The 20,434-nt window shown below is 43.9% G+C and overlaps 1 protein-coding gene and 1 long non-coding RNA gene across 2 annotated transcripts; both read left to right on the top strand.

Annotated features, from left to right (window-relative positions):
- The first annotated feature begins 723 nt into the window (after window positions 1-723).
- On the top strand, window positions 724-3,041 carry LOC105023874. The gene is made up of 3 exons (XR_001198393.4): window positions 724-1,070; window positions 1,499-1,623; window positions 1,847-3,041. It is a non-coding gene; the product is annotated as an uncharacterized LOC105023874 (long non-coding RNA).
- An 11,953-nt stretch (window positions 3,042-14,994) lies between these two features.
- LOC105023873 (intermediate filament protein ON3-like) lies at window positions 14,995-19,750 on the top strand. The gene is made up of 8 exons (XM_010893391.4): window positions 14,995-15,877; window positions 17,652-17,860; window positions 18,030-18,186; window positions 18,308-18,472; window positions 18,584-18,709; window positions 18,818-19,038; window positions 19,181-19,245; window positions 19,336-19,750. Exons 1-8 carry the CDS (start codon window positions 15,290-15,292, stop codon window positions 19,599-19,601), a joined length of 1,797 nt encoding a protein of 598 aa, XP_010891693.3. The 5' UTR covers window positions 14,995-15,289; the 3' UTR covers window positions 19,602-19,750.
- The last annotated feature ends 684 nt before the right edge of the window (window positions 19,751-20,434 follow it).

Genomic DNA, 20,434 nt, shown 5'->3' with positions numbered 1-20,434 from the left:
AATAGAAATAATACAATACAAATTAAAAATGCAGTTAATTTAATAATCCGAGAGCCTGCATGTGTGGAGGGGAGAGTGGGGCTAGTTAATAATGCATGATAATGCATAAATATCTCAGCACTAGAATATTTTAATATGATGGGAGGTCTTGTCTCCCAAAACAAAGACATCTCTGCAGGGTTGTTCCAAGGAGTCACTTGAGAAAGCAAACAGAGGAAAGCCCAATGCCCAATCTAATTCTGCGCATTTGTTAACTGTGCGTTCCTGTTCAGTCCCCTCTCTGTAGTTTCTACAGATGCTCCTCACCCTGCGGCTGAAACACTTCTGATCTCCTGCATGCAATACCAATGTGGAATTCTAGGGCCCCATCAGCGTTTGGAACTGTCAATCTGCTGTCTGTAAGGCCGAGGTCACCCAGGCCTGCGCTGCCCTAAAGGCCCTTGACCTTTTGAGCCTGACAGATAAATGGATTATCCCAGAAATACTGAGACTCTGACTCCTCTCTATACATTTTATCTCATAGTCCTGAAGTGAATGATAACTCTATGTTCATTAATTACCCACTGGATGTGTCTTCATTGTATAAATATTTCCATTCAGATGTATCACCTATGTACCATATATCAACTATAACATGTTGGTATTGTGAGGTTCTGTTTAGTCCCGTTTTCACTGTTGTCCTTGAATGTAACCTGTTCTGTTTGTTTTTTGTCCTTTGTTTTTGAATGTAGCTTGTCCTTCTGTATTATTGATTACTCCTGTGTCTTGTTAACACCCTATTTATTCAGTTCGTTTTTCCAGTTTCATTGTGAAGTGTTGTTTCTATGTTATGACTCTACTAAGCCAGTTGCTCTGCAAAACTTTTGGATAGCCCTTACATGTACCGAGTTCTTTCACCTGTTTTTTCCTACTAACGATTATTAGTCTTGTCCCTGCCTGTACTTTTGCCTGCTTTTCTGTTATCGACCTTGCCTGTTACTGACCACGGGTTTTGCCTGTTCCTGGTCCTGTGATTAAACCTATGGTCTCTGTGCTTGGAACCACCACCTGCCTGTGTTGTACTCTTACAGGTATGTGCCTTGAATAATGTTACATAATGTCTTTTGAATACTATTTGCTGGTCAAATAAATGCATTATTTTCATATGTCATATGTATATATATTTTTCTTTCAATGTTGCTTCCACATTTTTCTTCACAATATTATTGCCTTAGCTTATTCATCATCTCTTCCATTTTGTTAAAAACATCTTGTCTATTTACCAGATGTGTCAACAAATCATTATTTTGTACTATAAAGTCCAAGTAAGTCCCAAGTCTTGGTTAGGCAAGTGTCAAGTAAGTCCCAAGTCTTGGTTAGGCAAGTGTCAAGTAAGTCCCAAGTCTTGGTTAGGCAAGTCTCAAGTAAGTCCCAAGTCTTTTAGCTACAAGGCAAGTAAAGTCTGAAGTGTGTAGTTTTGATCCTCAAGTCTCATGGATGCCAATACATCTGTTCACAGCACACTCCTTGCAGGAGGCCATTCAGTGATTTCCCTCAGCAGCATAGCTGTCGTGTGTTACAAATATTAGTAGGAAAATATGGCTAATCTATGGCTGAAGGACTCAATGGCCGGCATTCCATAGAGTAAGTAGCTTGTTAACATTAGCAAGCCAGTGTTTATATCTAAGCTAGCTAGGTAAAGACCTAGTTATTTGCCATCCCTGTTCGTATTTAGTTTACAACAGGGAAAGTGTACTCGAATGTCTCTTGTTGTCGGCTGAAGTTTTCAATATTGTCAAATGTCCCTTCAATAAGGCTGAGGCATTTTAAGCCAAGATAACGGTGCACTCTCTCTTTACACATGCAGCCAGCTCCCTGGCATCAACATGGGACAACCAACCCTGGTCTCTCCAAGCATGAACATGGGACAACCAGCCCTGGTCTCTCCTAGCATCAACATGGGACAACCAACCCTGGTCTCTCCTAGCATGAACATGGAACAACCAGCCCTGGTCTCTCCTAGCATGAACCTGGGACAACCAACCCTGGTCTCCCTTGGCATCAACATGGGACAACCAACCCTGGTCTCTCCTAGCATGAACATGGGACAAACAACCCTGGCCTCCTTTAGTTCACAATGAACATCAGCATGAGACTACGTGTGTGCGCGTGTGATGTGGAATGTGATTCACAGAGACATCTGCTCCACACCTACATTTGCCAGACACAACCACCTTTACCATAACATGGTCAACCGGTGGGATGACACGGTATCCTGGGCATGTATCGACAGCTCAGGAATGAGCCTGCAATTCTGGACTATGGAACGGTGCAGAGGGTAGCCAGTGAATTCATCAGGCACATTTAAACCTAACAAGGGGCTGTGGTTAATGATTCAGTATCATGTCATGATTGGCTGTGTTCTTACCCTTCTTTTTAACACCACTGTTCTATGTGAGAACGCAAGCTGCCAAACGAGCCTAATCTGTCATACAACTGAGATGATTTCCAGACAGTTAAGAACTTAATTTGTCCTCAAAGTGCAGCTAAATGCCTGTCACATATTGTCTCCATAAGGACTTCACACTCTTAGGGGTGTGGTCTGGCCCAAGGGCATTGGTGGTTTTGAATTGAAGGTGCTGGCTTAGGCAATTACTCACAGCAAAGAGTGTGATCCCAAGTTTATGTGCCAGTGAAAGGGGTGTGGAGGACAGGGAGAGAGTTTCTTAGGATTGTTCTGAGCTGAAGGAAAACATGTCAGAGAAAAGGGCATAAAAACTGGAAATGTACACAGACATCACCGCACTGAGATATGGTGACACATGATTGTTGCTTAATGGATTACTCCCCTGTACAATAAATCAAAATGTAAACACAGCTGTTGTCTTTCAGTCACTGGGTTAGGCTGTGCCAGGTCCTTAAAACCAATGATCAGTGTAATCAAGGATTGACATTAATGTAGTTTTAAAATGCAACCGCCTTTTGCGCTTGTTTGGTCAATTCTCAGTGTAACATTGTGTTCCTGCCGCCCTGAACATCCATTATAGAAGCCTAGTTCTGAGATTCTCTATAATATCATGTGTGGTGACTTGCTAAGGGCTGTGAAACATTATTACATGAAAAGTTTTTCCAGTTCTATTCATACCGTTATTGAAACGGTTATTTAATTATATTCACACTGGTTTTGCCAATATATGCATTGGGATTGTGATAGATAAACTTGCTAACATTCACAAGTGAATAGCAGGCTCACTTTTGACCTGGGTGGAGCAATAAACAATAAACATCTTGCCAGATTGTCTTAGGGTCATTGACCCCAAACACACTGCTGTAGAGAGTCTTCATCCAACTGAGCATGGATTTCACAACACCAAAGACAAGACAGAACGCCCCGAAACAAGCAGGAACCGAATATGGCTGACAGAGAATCACCAAGGAGACTATCCAATATCTTCCACCATGCATTGCAGGCTTTAGGAAGTCATTGCATGTAAAGGATATGCGAAACTGTCCAAATACCTCACTGTGCCCTGTGCATTTTGGGGTTCCCTTTACCCTGTGTATTTCACCAGAACAACAGTTTCATCTGACTGGATTAGGTTTCAAAATGTGTTTACCATGGACAATAATGTGAAGACCAACGTGCCCTGAACCAAAGTGAAGTTAGAATATAAAGCAAATGTCTAAATAGTGAATTTCTACCTGGAGCTGTTATGTGCTATAGCAGAGGCCTCAAACCGGTTCCACGGAGGGCCGTGTGTCTGCAGGTTTTAGTTTTTTTCCTTTAAACATTTTCCCAGTTCAGACCTAAACAACCAGGTGGGGGTAGAAACAAACCAATTAGTGACCTAATTAGTTAATTAAGTACAAGGTGAGAGCAAAAACCTGCAGACACTCGGCCCTCCGTGGAACCAGTTTGAGACCTCTGTGCTATAGGCTACTACCATCACCCCTCTAACTCACTTTAGCACAATGCCAATAGACACACTCACATCATAGAAGTGGACAGAGGACTCAGCTTGAATGAAGCGTGTTTCAGCACGATCATAATTAGTGAGGGCTGGGTGGGATATCTAACTTTATTGGCTAATGTCTACAGATGACTCGTCTTGAGTCATTGTCAGGGAGGAGCAGCCAATTAATTGTACTGGAAGCTAAAATGGCTTAAATGGCTACGTGTAGACAGGAACAGTAATTTTGACATCATTTTTTCACCCATCTTTTTCTGATATCAATCATACCAAATAGGTTTCTGAGCCGAACTGATTGAGCATATCTTCATGGCAAACAAACGTTGATATGAACACAGTACTACAGACAGTGAGGCTAAAACTGGAGCAAGTCGGACACACAGTTCAGGAGCACGGAAGCACGAGATTTATGTTGTTCAAACAGTAATTATTTTCAGTCGTCAGAGTGACAGTCTAACACCCTTTTCTAAATAAAAGGAGAGTGGTGTTGTTGAAAAGAAGGAAGAAAGGGAGAAAGTGGTAGGGCCAGTAAGGTTCCAGGACTGTTAAGCATGCAGGTGGGGTGATATGCATGAATCTTTGAGGGCGGTGGCCAGAACGAGCTACCCTCAGGGGTAAAGACTTACCAAATACACATTCACGCTGCACTACAGCCCCCAGGCACTGGTGGGAAAATGCCTTATATAACCAGATAAGTGCCTGCCGTCATACGCCCTGGCAGGGAATGCACGTTCACAGAAGAGATGGCTTTACTGGTTAGATAAACGTTAGAATAATATAGATTTTTTTTTCCTGCTGGATTTCTGCATATGTTAAGTGATAGGAAATTATGTATTGTGGGTGACTGTTATAGGTGTGTGCGGACTCGGAGGGACCCAGGTTCGAGCACAATGTGGGACAAAGAGAAAGAGGAAAGCAACACTTTTACACCAACGTGTGATGTGTATTACACATGCATTCATGCTCACACAAACACACGAAAACCTGCAAGCATCCACGCACGTAACACTAAACAAAAAACACAAACATTAAGAAGAACAATTACAAATGACAAAGAAAAAGAGAAATTACAAGACATGAGGTTGGGCCAAAATATTCCAAAGCAGTTTTATCCAGTTCAGAGTGAGACCGCGCTATCTTCCGTATCAGCCAGTATTTGATAACTGCCGTTTGGTGACTCCATTTTCGTGGTTAGATTTTCTTTTAAGAGGTTTATAGCTGAGACTGAGAAAACTCTCATTTACAGATAATTATAGAGAACGCCGCCAGGGAGTGGCTGGGCACTGCCAGCTTCCATCACACATTGATGGTTCGCTGGTCCGGGGCCAGCCCTCCCCAGCACGGCTTTGTCTGATACGTGCCGACTGTTCGGTGGGGGTGGTGGGGGGGGGTGGGGGTGGGGTGGGTGTGGTCCCTAAGCACAGAGACTTCTTCTAGGGGAGTTCTTTACACTGAATTGAAGCATTGCCAACGCTCTGCGTTACTCACCCCCTGCTTGAGTCACCCTCTCCCTTTTTGACAAAATCTAAATCATCCTCGCCTCATTTAGAACTCCACACATAACGCCATTAATTCAGAATTTCTGAGTTTTACAACAACAAAAAACTCCCGTACAGTCCAGATTTCCTCAGAGGATCCCCAACTTCCGCCACCACACACCCAAAACGACATCACTATTCATTTCAGTGAGAACGTGAACTGGTTGCGAGGGTGCGGTCTTGCAGTGATTACATCTGATCGAGAGCGCCTGACTTTAATTGTGAGTTCTGCAACCACACGTCCACGGCTGATCTATTGAGAAACAAAATGCGAATTCATACATGAGGGTCTTGGGTGCACGAGAAACTGAATTCTGAACGCATCCTTCCTGAACACATCCTGCCCTGGCTGCCGTGCCCATTGTCCTGACGCTGGCTCAACCAAGGGAATGTTTCCACCAAGACCAATACACATTGAGATTTTCTGGCCAGGAGGTGACCGACCCACCACGAGTAGTCGCTGCTGCGTGACGAGTTAATTTAACCCTGTCTCAACTCCCCGCCACTCGTCCCCCACGGATGAGGCCGAGCTAATTTGCATCAGCAGCGCATGCAAGACCCCTGACTGTATACTCATCACTGTTGTAACCAGAGTTGGGGAGTAACGGATAACAGGTAACGGATTACAAAAGAACAGTAACTGTAATCCGTTACGTTACCAGCTAAAATATTTTAATCGGATTAGAGATACTTTTGAAAAAATGTATGATTACTTATGGAACTTTTTATGTTTTATCTCTAGAATCGCTAGTTTTCTCCAGTTTTGGTTGGTTGGATGGCTGGTAAAAATATATCAACGATATTATTAGCTAATCCATATAAAATATGATTTAGTTATCTACTATCGACCTAGCTTTCTCAGAACAATGATAGGCCTACCTGGTGTTATATCTTTTTCAAGTGTCAAGGTTTATTTGTCAAATGCACAGAACAACACAGCCAGGAAGAGTTGCACTTGAACAACTCAGACAGGAATTGTTTATATTAGGTTATATTGTTAGATAGCTGTAACATGGCGCTGCCTTCAAGATAAAACATTATATGGAATGAATCACAATATTTGAGGAAAAAAGGTGTGTTGGGAAGAACTGCCAAAAGATGATGATTTGCATTTGACGCAGCCATACCAACTCCTATCAGACCATGTGCTTCTGCTTGCTTTGCATCTCAGAAAACTTTGTTGATTGGTCAGCATTGCCTGCTGACGACAATGACTTTAAGCTAAGAGTGCAGGTGTATAATCACAGTTTATTTCTTTCATTTGCGTTTTGAAAATCCATCGCTGGTGGACCTAATAATCGCAGTTTACGTTTGTGCTGGTAAAACGTATTTATGTGCGGGTGTTCATGATTGCAAACGTGCATTCGTGTGCCTTGGGTTTCTGCAATGTTTTGACAATGTTGGTGGTTGTGGAGCAAAACATCAGACTACTGCAGATGTAGCCCAATCATATTGAAGTAGAAAGCAATGGTTTAAATCTCTTTCCAAAGGCCCTGTACATAACCCATAACGTAAAATGCTAATTTCGTTTTTTGGACAGCTATGTAAACTATAACATTGATTGATCTTGCAAAAGATGTTCAGTTGGTCATAGGCTATTCCTATTTGTTTTCTAATGCCTCTTAATATGAAAGTAATCTAAAAGTAATTCAAAGTAATCAAAAAGTTACATTACTGATTACAAATGTGGACAGGTAATTTGAAACTGTAACGGATTACATTTCAAAAGTTACCTACCCAGCCCTGGTTATAACCACTTAATGAGAGCTGTAGACTACTTTTTCATTATTCTAAAATGTGCTATTACTAGTCCTACTTTCTGAATGCTTCTGCTTCTTAGTTCCATTGTGATCCTCCCATCCCCAGAAGTGAGAAAAAAGTCCTGAAAGGGCTGAATCCCCAGGGGGAGAAAGTACTTGACATAGTATGGCACCCAAAACCGACCCAGAATTTTTTTTTTTACAAAACATTTCTAGCGGCTGAGGCCTCACCTGCAATGACATTTCTGCAAGATTGATGTACTGAGTAAAGATAACATACCAGTTATTCATCACAGTGGTATGATTGACAAGCAATCTGAAACTCGGTAATAAGTAACTGTAATGAATCTGAAAAGAAAACGCCCAGTTATCCACAGGTATAAGACACAGAGCTGCTTGACTGGAAGGGGCATTTTAGCCCCTTTAGTGGCTGACAGGATGAAACAAGCAGGAGTGGTTGTTTCGATGTAACTTGACACTCAAGCCTGACGCCTGTTGAAAAAACATGGGTATCTACTGTTGCCAACTAAATAGCGCTCCACATGAACTAATGCCATATGCAAAAGACAAATTACGAACTATCAAAATTTTTACGGTTTAAAAGACAAATACAGAGAATTACCGTATGCATAAAGCAGACTGCTGCGATTGGCGACCTAGGATGCAAGTTAGAACTGGTTTAACATCCTCTAGCAATCCTGTCAAGTAACAATACAGGGCAACAGGGCCAGGAGTCTACAAGTCAATCCCCATTAGATAAAAAGAAATTTTGCGATTGTGGTTAATTCTGTACTAAAACAAAACAGACTATATTCTTTAGAAATTTCATTTGAATATTTTTATTAAACATACATACAATTATACGGTAGTGATTACATCATGAAGAAACGAAAGGAAAAACATCCTCCCTGCAACACACAAATGTGTTATCAAAGTAAGAAGGGGCAAATACGTTTTTTTTTGCTATTCCTCAGAAGGACGAATGGCATTGGTCTGAGGTAAAAAACAATACTTTGGCATGTTTTTTAATGGAGTGTGCAATATAATGGTATTTTAATTATAAAATAATTTCTTCAGGCTGACAGGGGACATGATCAAGAGTATTTTCAAACCAAATTGAGCTATTAGTAGCCCAAATGTAAGATATGAATTTGGAGTGCAACCCTTCCTACAGCTTGGATTTACAGAGGTGATTTTACCTGTACTGTCTTTTATATCCCAGACGAATGGCTAGATGATTGATTCTTCGCTAATATATTTTGTTCTGTGTGGAGGTGAGAAATCAACTTATATGACCCTGCCTCTATGTTAAATGCTACTTCGCCAAACCTTTTCTGGTGACCCCTCGGACACGTCACATGTCGTGACCTGCAAGTGGCACCTGCTGGCCACTGAGCTGCAGATGAACGGTGCCGGAGCGGTTCTCCACAGCTGCCTGCTCCGCCTATGCTACTGTCCTATCCCTCTGTCTCTCACACAAACACACACACACACACAGCTCTACCCCTCGTCTGTCTCCATACTTTTCATTCATTCAGTTACACAGCCTGTCTCACTGCCTGATGGAGAGCAACTGGTCAAAGTGAAATTAATAGAAATAACTCAGGGCTTGTTTGCATTAAACTACATTTTCCCCAAGATGTAACCGAGATGACTTGAGATGCTGTATTAGCGTCTGTTTGCTTTGTAAACTTGCAGATATCGATTGCTCAAGCATAATTCTCCACAGGTGGACTCCAATCAATTTCTATAGATGTCTCAAGGATGACATACAGACACAGGATTAATTTGAACTCAATTTGGAGTGTCATGGCAAAGGGTCTGAATACTTATACACATGTAAGACATTAGCTGATGAAACAGATTTTGAGTTTGCTGCTTCAGCTGTCAGTCCCCTCTACTCTAAATAGGTTTCCCGAGGCAATGCGTGCACCCAATATTTGTTACGACAGTTTAGAATGTAACATGCCCCAGAATGGGTCCTCAAGGAATGTAACAAAGTACAGTGACCTTCGGTCAAGGCCTGAACAATGGAATTCAGCTGTCTGAGACCTCAGCGTGAAAACCCATCTCTACTCTCATCAACCTACTTTCAAATTTACACAGACAATTAGTGAAGTTGCTATAATCTTCAATCTGAAAAATACAGTGTAGAATCACCTTGTGTGAGGGTGAAATATGAGGGTGAAATACAGGATCAAATCACTTTGGTTAACAACCTTATAGGATAAGGTGGCGACTATTGTATAAAAAATGTGCATTGCATTTGCCAACTCATAGCCAAATTTGCCAGCAGAAGTTAACTTAAATGTTGAACTCTAGAATGCAATGAATCATTCCGAGTGTAGCAGCAAAGGCCTCGTTTTCAGTAGCACATATTCTGCCAGAGGCTAACATGGCTCAGGTAATTACACTGGCTTTTCTCGTGCTGAGTTCTCATTGAAACATTCACAAGGCCTTACATACCTCAGCCTGTACCAACAGGCAAGCTGAAATGTCATATATCTGAGATCGCATGAGATTCTGTAACAGGACGATACTCAGCTACCATGTATATCAAGACACCACGAAGTCTTTGATGATTATTCACAATTGTCCGTATTATACAAACAAAGCAGTGTCAAAGTGGTTACACTTGTACAACACAGCAGCGTTTCACCTGTGCAGCTGAAGTCAACGGTGGTCACATCCAGAGATGCACACACGGCAAAATGCTGCTGACCAATCCGAGAGCACCACTTCCTCTTCCACAGCCGTTGCTAATTCAGTGGTCACTCATGTTTCCAGGCTGGGCATTTGGGATAGTTAATCGAACTAGGTCGATGTCCGTGGAATTTGTTGACGCCTCACTACACCAGGCTATGGCCTAGGACACGTTGTTCCACATGCTTTTTCATGTTTAATTTGTGGCTTTGCTTGTTTACAGTGCGTAGTGTCATCGGTAATTGTGAGGGGCACGCCGGTATTTGGAGTATATAGAGATTGAAGGTGCCACCATGGCCGTTCTAAAACCTGGCCCAACTCTCAAAACATGCCACCGTTCGCCACCATATCTCGCATTCAGTATCCATGTATAGGAATTCATAGAATGTAGTCCCCTGTAATTGCATGACATGCATTTGCATGGAAGCGTACTGTAAATTGGGTGTTTTGAGATTAGCCCGTGGTCTTTTGATCCAGTCCCAAAAAAATAAGATGCCTGTTTCGCAAGTTGACAGCAACGCAGCTGGAATGATGTTAAAGAATGTGTGCAACGAGAGCCTGTGTTTATGCAGCACGCTCTTTGCTTCAATCGCACTCAGCCCTGGTCTGGGCCAAGCCCAGGGTGTCTTCTAATACTGGAATTGCTGTTCATGTGATGCAGACCTTTTAAAATGACATGGAACAATGGCACTTCATTATATTAGTGTTGGCCTTTTAGGACATTACCATGTTTGGGAGAAAATGTTCCCCACAAGCTCTTTGATGCCGTGATGGGTGTGGTCCACCTTGAAGTTTACCCTGCGGACATTTTAGGCGTACTACAGAGAGAAGGCTGGCTCCACCTGTGCCTTAGTCTGAACAAGTATTTTGTGATAATTTTACTACAGCGCTTGGTGAAAGTCCACACACCCCTTTCATTCCTGACATTTTGTTGCAGTGGGAGGGATTACATTTTCCTCCCCATACAGAGGCTACACAACCTACTCACTGCTTTTTAAATAATAATGTCTCCCCAAAACCATCTGTCATGGGGCATGCATTGTTCAAGGCATCAGAGAAATATTAAAATAGAAATGGCTTCTGCCAATAGGCTAATTAAAATGTATTCTGTGTTTATTTGATGTATGTGTATATTTGAGCAGTTGTGTTTTTATAATGCATGATTTGTGAAAATAAATTTGCGGGCCAGGAGAGGACATAACATTGTTATGTCCATAATAATTCCTATATACTAATACTAGCAAGCAAGTTTATTTATATAGCACAATTCATACATAGAAGCAATTCATTGTGCTTTACAAAGAAAAAGAGAAATATAAAAATACAGTAGAATAAAAACAAATACTAGTATAAAAACAATAAACAACAATAAAACATCATCATAATAAAACATCAAATAAAACTACAATTATTATCAAAAAAATGTGTACTCACCCTGAACATATGCATTTTGAACTCACACCGACCATATGCATTTTGAACTCACACCGACCATATGCATTTTGAACTCACACCGACCATATGCCAGCGTTTTTTAGTGTCTCAAACAAGCAACCCATGCAACCTTGTGTAACTATTTCACATTAAATGAAAGTGAGCTTTACTTAAGACAATTTTTAAAGCCGTTAGGTCAGCGATTTGTGCGTGACTTGCTATCTATGAGTGATGGCAAGTCATGCCATCTTTTCCATTGATTGCGGTGCCCGTTTCTGTGTACAGTCACATGGCTGATTTTGCACATACATACACATATACTGTAAATGTAATTGTTTTTTATTGCAAACATTGTCTTTATAAAAAACACTGTCCTGGTTTTTGTTGAGAAGACCATTTTGCGTATTTTATTTGCAAATAAATACTGTTCATTAAGACCTTAATTTTTTATGATTCTAACATGAAATATGGTGTCACAGATTATTATTGTGAAATTTGGATCCTTCAGCAGAACAAGGTTGAGAGCAGCCGCACTAGGCGACCTTGCCACACCCACCCACACAGCCACACCCACACATATTATATACCTTTCATTCTGTAGATTAGAACTTGAAGAATTGTGACAAGCAGTCACCTTAACGCTTGTCATCTTCTTTCAGCAGGAGAAGCTGCGCCAATAACCTATCAAACATATAGTACGCTACTTGGGACAAAAGCAGATCACAACGTTGTTATCCTGGTTATCATAACACTGTCAAAGTAGCAGTAGGCAGGTAAACTGTGCCAAAAGCCACCATGTCCTTGCATTGTGCAAATTCCCTTCAATCAATCAATCAAATGTATTTATAAAGCCCTTTTTACAACAGCAGTTGTCACAAAGTGCTTTACAGAGACACCCGGCCTTAAACCCCAAGGAGCAAACAACAGTAGTGTTGAATTTCAGTGGCTAGGAAAAACTCCCTAAGAAGGTCGAATTTTAGGAAGAAACCTAGAGAGGACCCAGGCTCAGAGGGATGACCAGTCCTCTTCTGGCTGTGCCGGGTGAGATATTAAGAGTCCAATTGGAATAATAAATACATTTCTCTGGGCTAAATCCAGAGTCTATTTGATTTTAGACTAGGTCAGAAGTATGACCAGGTGGACAAGGACAGGGACAGCAACGGGCCCCCCAAACCAGGTAATCCGCAGGTGTGGACCAGGACCTCATCTCCTCCTAAAATTTAAAACTGGAGGAGACTGAGAAAAGTTAGTAGTACATCCCTCATATCCCCCAGCACAATAATATAGCAGCGTAACACCTTGGAACTGAGACAGGGGGGTCCAGTGACACTGTGGCCCTACCTGGGGGAGGCCCCGAACAGGGCCCAACAGGCAGGAAATCAATCCACCCACATTGCCAGGCATCAACCAAAGGGACACCCCCCAACCGCAACCCCCCTGAATGAGGGCAGAGTATTGCTAGCAGCGTACAGCCCAATTGCACAAGTGCGCAACAGAGAGTCAACAACAAGCCAGTGACTCTTCCCCCGAAAGGCATTGGAGGTAGGGCATCCCAGTGGTGACAAAAGCCCACCTGGCAAGACAGCATGGGTGGACAGTATCAAGCCTACTGGTCACCTTCACGCCCCCGGGCCAGGCTACACCTAATTATAAACCGTGCTGTAGAGATGAGTTTTTAGTAGACACTTGAAAGTTTGCACTGAGTTTGCATTTCTAACCTTAATTGGCAGATCATTCCACAGGAATGGATCTCTATGAGAAAAGGCCCTGCCGCCAGCTGTTTGTTTAGAAATTCTAGGTACAATTAAAAGGCCTGCATCTTGCGATCTAAGGTTACGTGTAGGTATGTATGGCTGGATCATTTCAGCAAGGTAAGTAGGAGCAAGTCCATGTATTGATTTATAGGTTAAGAGTAAAACCTTAAAGTCAGCCCTAACCCTAACAGGCAGCCAATGTAAGGACGCCAGGACAGGAGTAATGTGTTGATTATTATATATATTTTTTTGTTCTAGTTAGGATTCTAGCAGCCGTGTGCAGCACTAATTGAAGTTTATTTATCAATTTGTCTGGATAACCAGAGAGAAGAGCATTGCAGTAATCTAGTCTAGAAGTAAGACTACTTACTTCTAGACTAGATTACTGCAGTCTATAGAGCACCAACAGCTAGTATATTCGTTGCTATAGCTTTCCCTGTGCTGGTTTTCTCACCGGATGAGATCACCTTAACGGTGTTTATATCCATAACACTGAGCTCACTCTGTTTTCACTCCACATGGTAACTATAGCAGCACAAGGCCTCCAAATCAAATATATGAAGATAACCTACTTCTGTGTTTTTTGTCCATGTCTTCCTTTAATCTGTGCTCTTCTCCCACATTTAAGCTAATATAAGCCCTTTTTCAAAATGTCAAGCTTCCCTGATCCAAGCTTAAGATTAGCTCCAGATCAACACGGCAACCAAAAAATGCTAATATAAGGGCAGGTTAAAACAAAGGCAGGCCTTGTCGGTGCAGCAACGCCACCTACGGAGCATGTAGTGTCACGTAATGTCAATGCATGTTATTTCACTATGTGGTAGGAAAAACCCTGAACATAGTGCTGTAGAGATGGATTTGTCTCTCTGTAATAAAAGAGATGGGAAAAACTATTGTCATAGAGCCAATAAATCCTACGAAACATCTGGCTACGGATGTTGTGTTAAAATATGAGGATTCTGCGCTTGCACTAATTTTCCTGTCCCAAAAATACAACAAATGTATTTCAAGTTTAGAAATACTTCTGAACTTTTGTAATTTCCAGTTTAAACTGTCAGATTTGTAATTATATTATTATAATTCACTTATCCTGTTTCTTTACCGATTTCTGTTCCTGCTGTAGACAACTGTACTACTTTAAATACATCCCTCCTTTTCCATAACTCCTAGGAGTGGAGAAAACCAGGGGGTTTATTGAACAAGACTTCTACAGCATTTTTGCTGCATTCACAGGCATTTTGATGCAGCAGAAAAAAAAGATCAGCCTGTGTGTCAAAGAGCTGGGGGACAGAGTGGTGTTTGTGCTTCCAGACAGTCCTAGTCTCTGTCTGTGCAGGGATGACTGAAATGATATCCTCTCCGGACGACAGATAAGGAGCTGTTTCTAAATTCCCCTCAGAAAATGTAACACTCAACACTTCCAGCACAACACTCTCTCAGTGTAAATATTTACGTATGTACTACCGCTACTAGCACTGACGCTTCTGTTGAGGAGGTACCCGCAGTCTTGGAATGTAGCCGTGTTGCTTGCCTTGTGTACCCCGCACATAAGACCATATAAAACATGTGAGACTTAAAGATACTACTAGGTTACACTATAGTAAAGAGTCTCTGCAGGTATTAGACTCAAGGCTCAATCATGCAAACACCAGTTGACCTTTCGCTCATTAATGTGCTGACACCCCCCCCCCACCCCACCCCCACGACACTTTGACAGACATGATATAGTAAAGACTCTGGTCGACGGACAGGAAAGCTGGCCCTGTGTGAATAGGTTGGCCGGTCTTGCTGTCTTCCCCTCTCCCCTGGGGTCCCTCTGTCATTCCTCTGTACTCACACCTGGGTGTGTCTGAGCAGTATCTGTTTACAGGGGCTGGCCCCGATCCCGGTCCAACAAGCTGGGTCGCTCAAATCCATCAGGTGAGAACCAGGAGGCCGACCGTAGCCGGGGAGGAGCCCTGAGCCGGACCCAGCCCACCCACACACCCCCTCCCAGAGGTGGATATAAGCCCGCCGCGTCCGGGGAAGACTCACTCAAGAGGGACCTTACTTTCCTCTTAGTGAGCTCAACTGCTCCACCAGTCCTATCTGCCTCTGTCTCTCTCTCCCTTTCTTTCACCCCCTGTCAGTGGATCAGAACAGCTGCAGCCATGTCCAACCCCAGGAGTAGCGGTAGCATGATTGCAGGGTACAGCTCCGGCGGCGGTGGTTTCAGCGGTGGCGGCGGTAGTTTCAGCGGTGGCGGCTTCGGATCCGGCGGCGGTGGAAATGTTAGGAGGAGCTTTTCCAGTTTCTCATCCTCTGCAGCCCCCTCTGGCAGCCGTATGAGCACCGTGCAAGTTAGACGCAGCGGAGCAGGGGGCGGCTTCGGCATGGGCGGTGGTGGCTCCGGCGGGGGCTCTAGTTTCAGCTACATGAGCAGCGGCGGCGGCGGCGGAGGCGGTGGAGGCTTCGGAATGGGCGGCGGCGGTGGAGGTTTCGGCTTGGGCGGTGGCGGCGGAGGTTTCAGCCTGGGCGGCGGCGGTGGAGGCTACGGCATGGGCGGCGGCGGCGGTGGAGGCTACGGCATGGGTGGCGGCGGCGGCGGAGGCTTCGCCCCCATCACAGCTGTCACAGTCAATTCAAGCCTGCTAGCCCCCCTCAACCTGGAGATCGACCCCAACATCCAGACCGTCCGCACACAGGAGAAGGAACAGATCAAAGGCCTCAACAACCGCTTTGCCTCCTTCATTGACAAGGTCAGTATTCTATTCTCTTAAAGGTTTTAATTGTAGGAAGATGTCAAGCATGCCACCCGCTATGGGACCGTCCACGTTTATCAAAATATATCTACCATATGTTACAATAAAACATGTGCTGAGTTACTGCAAGAGCGCTGCAAAAGGACAATTTACAATAGCAATTTACAATACATGGGATGTTGTTTTATGGTTCTTGTTGCAAACTGCATACATATTGCTGCAAAGTTTCTGTTTCTCATATGCTACTGTAGAGTTCATCAAATATTTAAATATTTCACAGTCGGTGATTATGCAGCACCCGGAAATCCTGACCATATACCATAGGAACCAGTTTGCACTCGCTCTGAAAGCAAATACAGAGATCTATAGTGGCTGTAACTGCTACCTCAAAATCAGCTGCGTATCATATTCTCAGGTGGTCAGGGTCCCAACATGCAGCCTGTTGCATTAAAACTGAAAGCACATTGGTGCTCCCTGCTTGAGTAGTTTTCTTTTGTGCGTTGGAAGGAGGTGAGTTTGGAAACCCTACCCCAGGGGGATCTTATGACCACGCAGCCACTCAGAGTGGAGCGAGGGACAGGATCAGGTTATATCCCCATTGCTAAAGAGGCAGGAAGGGACTGGCTGGTTTTTAATAAAACCATCACTCTGACAGGGTTCCCTGACAGTTTCTGCTCTCTCCCGTTTCTCCGTCGTAACCGTCAGAGACACTGAAGAAACACATCTGCCCACCTTTTATGCTAACATGTCTAATAATATACTTTATCCATCCGTGTGAAACAGCAAGGAGTGGAGTTAAAGACTATTCCTAAATAACGGAATACTGAACACTACTTCAGACTGCAGTTTTATAGACCACACCCTTTTGGTAAAATGCTGTCAACGTTTTAGACACTAACACACAACTAACTCACAACTGCTTTTATTTTTGATCAGCCAGATAGTTTTCTGTAACCTCGCTTGCCTTTTTTTTGTTTTACTCAAAAAGGTTTTATTTACTCGGTGTAAGTTAATAATCAACGTTTTATTCCGTTACCGCTTCCTGTCCAAATTCTACTCGTTTGACCAAAACATGACAGTAAATGCCCTCAGACTGGTAATTCTAAGATCTCACCGAATCGTGTCCAATAATTAAAGTTTGTGTTAGAAGGCAAGTTCATTCACGAGACATTCCACCTGAGGCTAAGGTGGGGCCACCCGGCCTTTTCTGCTGGCGCCTCCCATTTGGTGATAATAGGGGCATGGATCGGGCGTGGCAGGCTAAGACATCTCCCTCCCTCCCTCAGGGATGTGCAGCCTCGCCCATGTACCTCGTCTGAAAGGAATGTTCAGGAACCATAGTTGAAACTTGTTTTCAACCTGGTTATTCCGACATGAACTCACTTGAACAGAACACTCTCATGGAACCGTGAGATCTAAAGTCGACTGATCCCTTCATCTCCACCCCTGCCCCGAGGTCACAACTAAGCACCTACAAAAGTCCACACAAAGGGCTGTTTGTGCTTGTCAGTCCTGTTGGGCCACGCTAAGGGTGGAATAATGGCGGCTTTGCATGAGAATAACCCAATACAAAACCATACAACTCTGAAATGTTACCGCTTAATAATAAACACGCAAAAAAATTGTCAATGTGACCAAGGTAATTACTTCACAAGATACAACTGTTGCCTATCAAAATGTGTATCCTCAATATAACGGATGCAGCCCTGCAAGGCTGTTTCTAGCAGAGCATACCACAACTGACTGTTTCTCTATTCCTATGTACGAACAGGTGCGCTTCCTGGAGCAGCAGAACAAGATGCTGGAGACCAAGTGGAGCCTCCTGCAGGACCAGACCACCACCCGCTCCAACATCGATGCCATGTTTGAGGCCTACATCGCCAACCTGCGCAGGCAGCTCGACGGCCTGGGAGGAGAGAAGGTCAAGTTGGAAGGAGAGCTGAAGAACATGCAGAACCTAGTGGAGGACTTCAAGAACAAGTGAGTTTGACACAATAAACGTTTCCCTTTACAGTTGATTAATTTAGATGGCACTCTCCTTCAGAGTGTATGAGTCGTGAGGGAACCCATTTTCGTATTTGCTCATACATCAGAATGCTCTGCTTCCAGAATTATGGCCCATATAACCACATGCAATCTGTTTCTGCAGATACGAGGATGAAATCAACAAGCGGGCTGCAGTGGAGAACGAGTTTGTCCTCCTCAAGAAGGATGTTGACGGTGCCTACATGAACAAGGTTGAGCTGGAGGCTCGGGTCGATGCCCTTCAGGATGAGATCAACTTCCTCAGGGCCGTCTACGAAGCGGTGGGGGCACATGTCAAAACAACAAACAAGTGTTTATCTTTGAGGTTCTGTGATGTAAATAAAACATTTTCCGCAGTGTGCCTCTCCTGACTTCCTTCTTCTTCTCTGGTTTTCTCTTCAGGAGCTTAATGAGCTGCAGGGCCAGATCAAGGACACCTCTGTGGTGGTTGAGATGGACAACAGCCGTAACCTGGACATGGACTCCATCGTGGCTGAAGTGCGCGCCCAGTACGAAGAAATTGCCAACCGCAGCAGAGCGGAGGCCGAGTCCTGGTACAAGCAGAAGGTGAAAGACCACGGCATTTTACTACAGATTTTGGAAAGATGAGGTACAGCCAAATATAATATGTAAGCTCCACGATGACTAATGACTTGGCAAATCCTGTTTGCCTTACAGTTTGAAGAAATGAAGTCCTCTGCAGGACAGTATGGTGATGACCTGCGGAACACCAAATCAGAGATCGCCGAGCTGAACCGCATGATCAGCCGCATCCAAAACGAGATTGAAAACGTCAAAACACAGGTAGTGTCGCAGACATCAAAATGGCGTCAGCTCTTGCACAAAAAGACATCCTGTAAAGTATCATTCTAAACTTTATTTTAAGACTTTTGCCTTTTCTTTACCTTATAGCGTGGCAACCTGGAAAACCAGATCGCCGAGGCTGAAGAGCGCGGGGAGATGGCGGTGAAGGACGCCAAGCTCCGCATCAGGGATCTGGAGGATGCCCTTCAGAAAGCCAAGCAGGACATGGCCCGGCAGGTGCGCGAGTACCAGGAGTTGATGAACGTCAAACTGGCCCTGGACATTGAGATCGCCACCTACAGGAAGCTGCTGGAAGGAGAGGAAGAAAGGTGAGCCAATTAGGTGGCGAAACCAAATGGGACGATAATGCACGGACTGAAAATACACCTAGAAACATGAGTACTGGAAAGCCTTCTCTACAGAGGTACTCGCTTAGTGAACTTGTCAACTAATCAAATAATCTTTTCAAAGGATTACCTCTGGAGGCGGTTCAACCACCATCCACATACAGTCTTCCAGCAGCGGAGGCGGCGGCGGTAAGACCCTCAGAACCATGCATTTCCATTCAGTCTGGTTATCTTCATTGTCAGTGTGAGTACTGACCCTGCCGCTTCCATGTTCCCCAGGAGGCGGCGGATTCGGCATGGGTGGAGGCGGAGGTGGCGGATTCGGCATGGGCGGAGGCGGAGGCGGAGGATACAGCATGGGAGGTGGTGGTGGCGGCGGTGGCGGCAGTGGCTTCGGCTACGGCGGCGGCAGTGCCATGTCGCTGAAAAGCGGCTTTGGCGGCGGAGGCGGCAGCTTCAGCATGGGAAGCAGCAGCGGCGGCGGCAGCGGTGGTGGAATCTCCATGTCCCGCGTCTCCACAGTCTCCTCACATAAACGCTTCTAAACACCGACCAGCTTTCCCCGCTCCTACTGTCTTCCCTCTCTTCCTTGACAACCAAACCAGTTACACTACCCCAGTTACAGGTCCACCGATCAGATGTTTTCTATCCCAATTATCAATGTTTTTTTTCCCCGTTCCCTCTTGAGTGTCCTGTGCCTCAAATATTCAGAGCACTAGAATATTGAGCACTCAAATATCCGGTGCGCCACAATATGGAGGCAGAAAGACGTGATTTTATTTGCTGAATGGACCAGTTATGGGGACACATTTGGTGGGCAATGCTGTGACAGTTTGTCTTAGGGCGACACTAGTTTCCCACACACTAGTTTGCACACAATATCGCACAACAACATTTGAATGGGAGGGAGGTGCCATGTTGTCCACTCAGTGTTAAGACGGAGTAGTTGTCTGCTCTAGTTGTCCGCCCCGCCCCATTGCTCTTTGGTCAAATCTATAGTTAACTCTTAACTCTCCCTTTTCAAGCGAGAATGGGTTTTCCACTGAGGTATGCAAACAGCATTTTCTTCCTGTTTTTATTTCTTTTTATTCTGACCAAAAATGTCTGACTCATATACCCAGATTTATGAATGTAATTGACCATGAACCACCAAAACAACCTGAATAAATCTGTGTTCTATTCAATTCGTGTGATGTTTCTTTCTATTCTATTTACATAAATTGACAAAACAATTTGCTAGAATATGGCTGCAGATGATCTTTTTAGTGTGATCTTCTACATACAAGGTTTTTGTCTCAATGTTAGACTTGTCTTTTACATTTTAGATAGACACCTAAATAATTGTTTTCAATTACATGATTCTGTAATAGATGCATTT

The sequence above is a fragment of the Esox lucius genome, chromosome 12 (genome assembly GCF_011004845.1).
Source record: "Esox lucius isolate fEsoLuc1 chromosome 12, fEsoLuc1.pri, whole genome shotgun sequence".
NCBI lineage: Eukaryota > Metazoa > Chordata > Actinopteri > Esociformes > Esocidae > Esox > Esox lucius.
The sequence above is the reverse complement of the archived record's forward strand: the minus strand, read 5'-3'. Positions and strand labels throughout refer to the sequence as shown.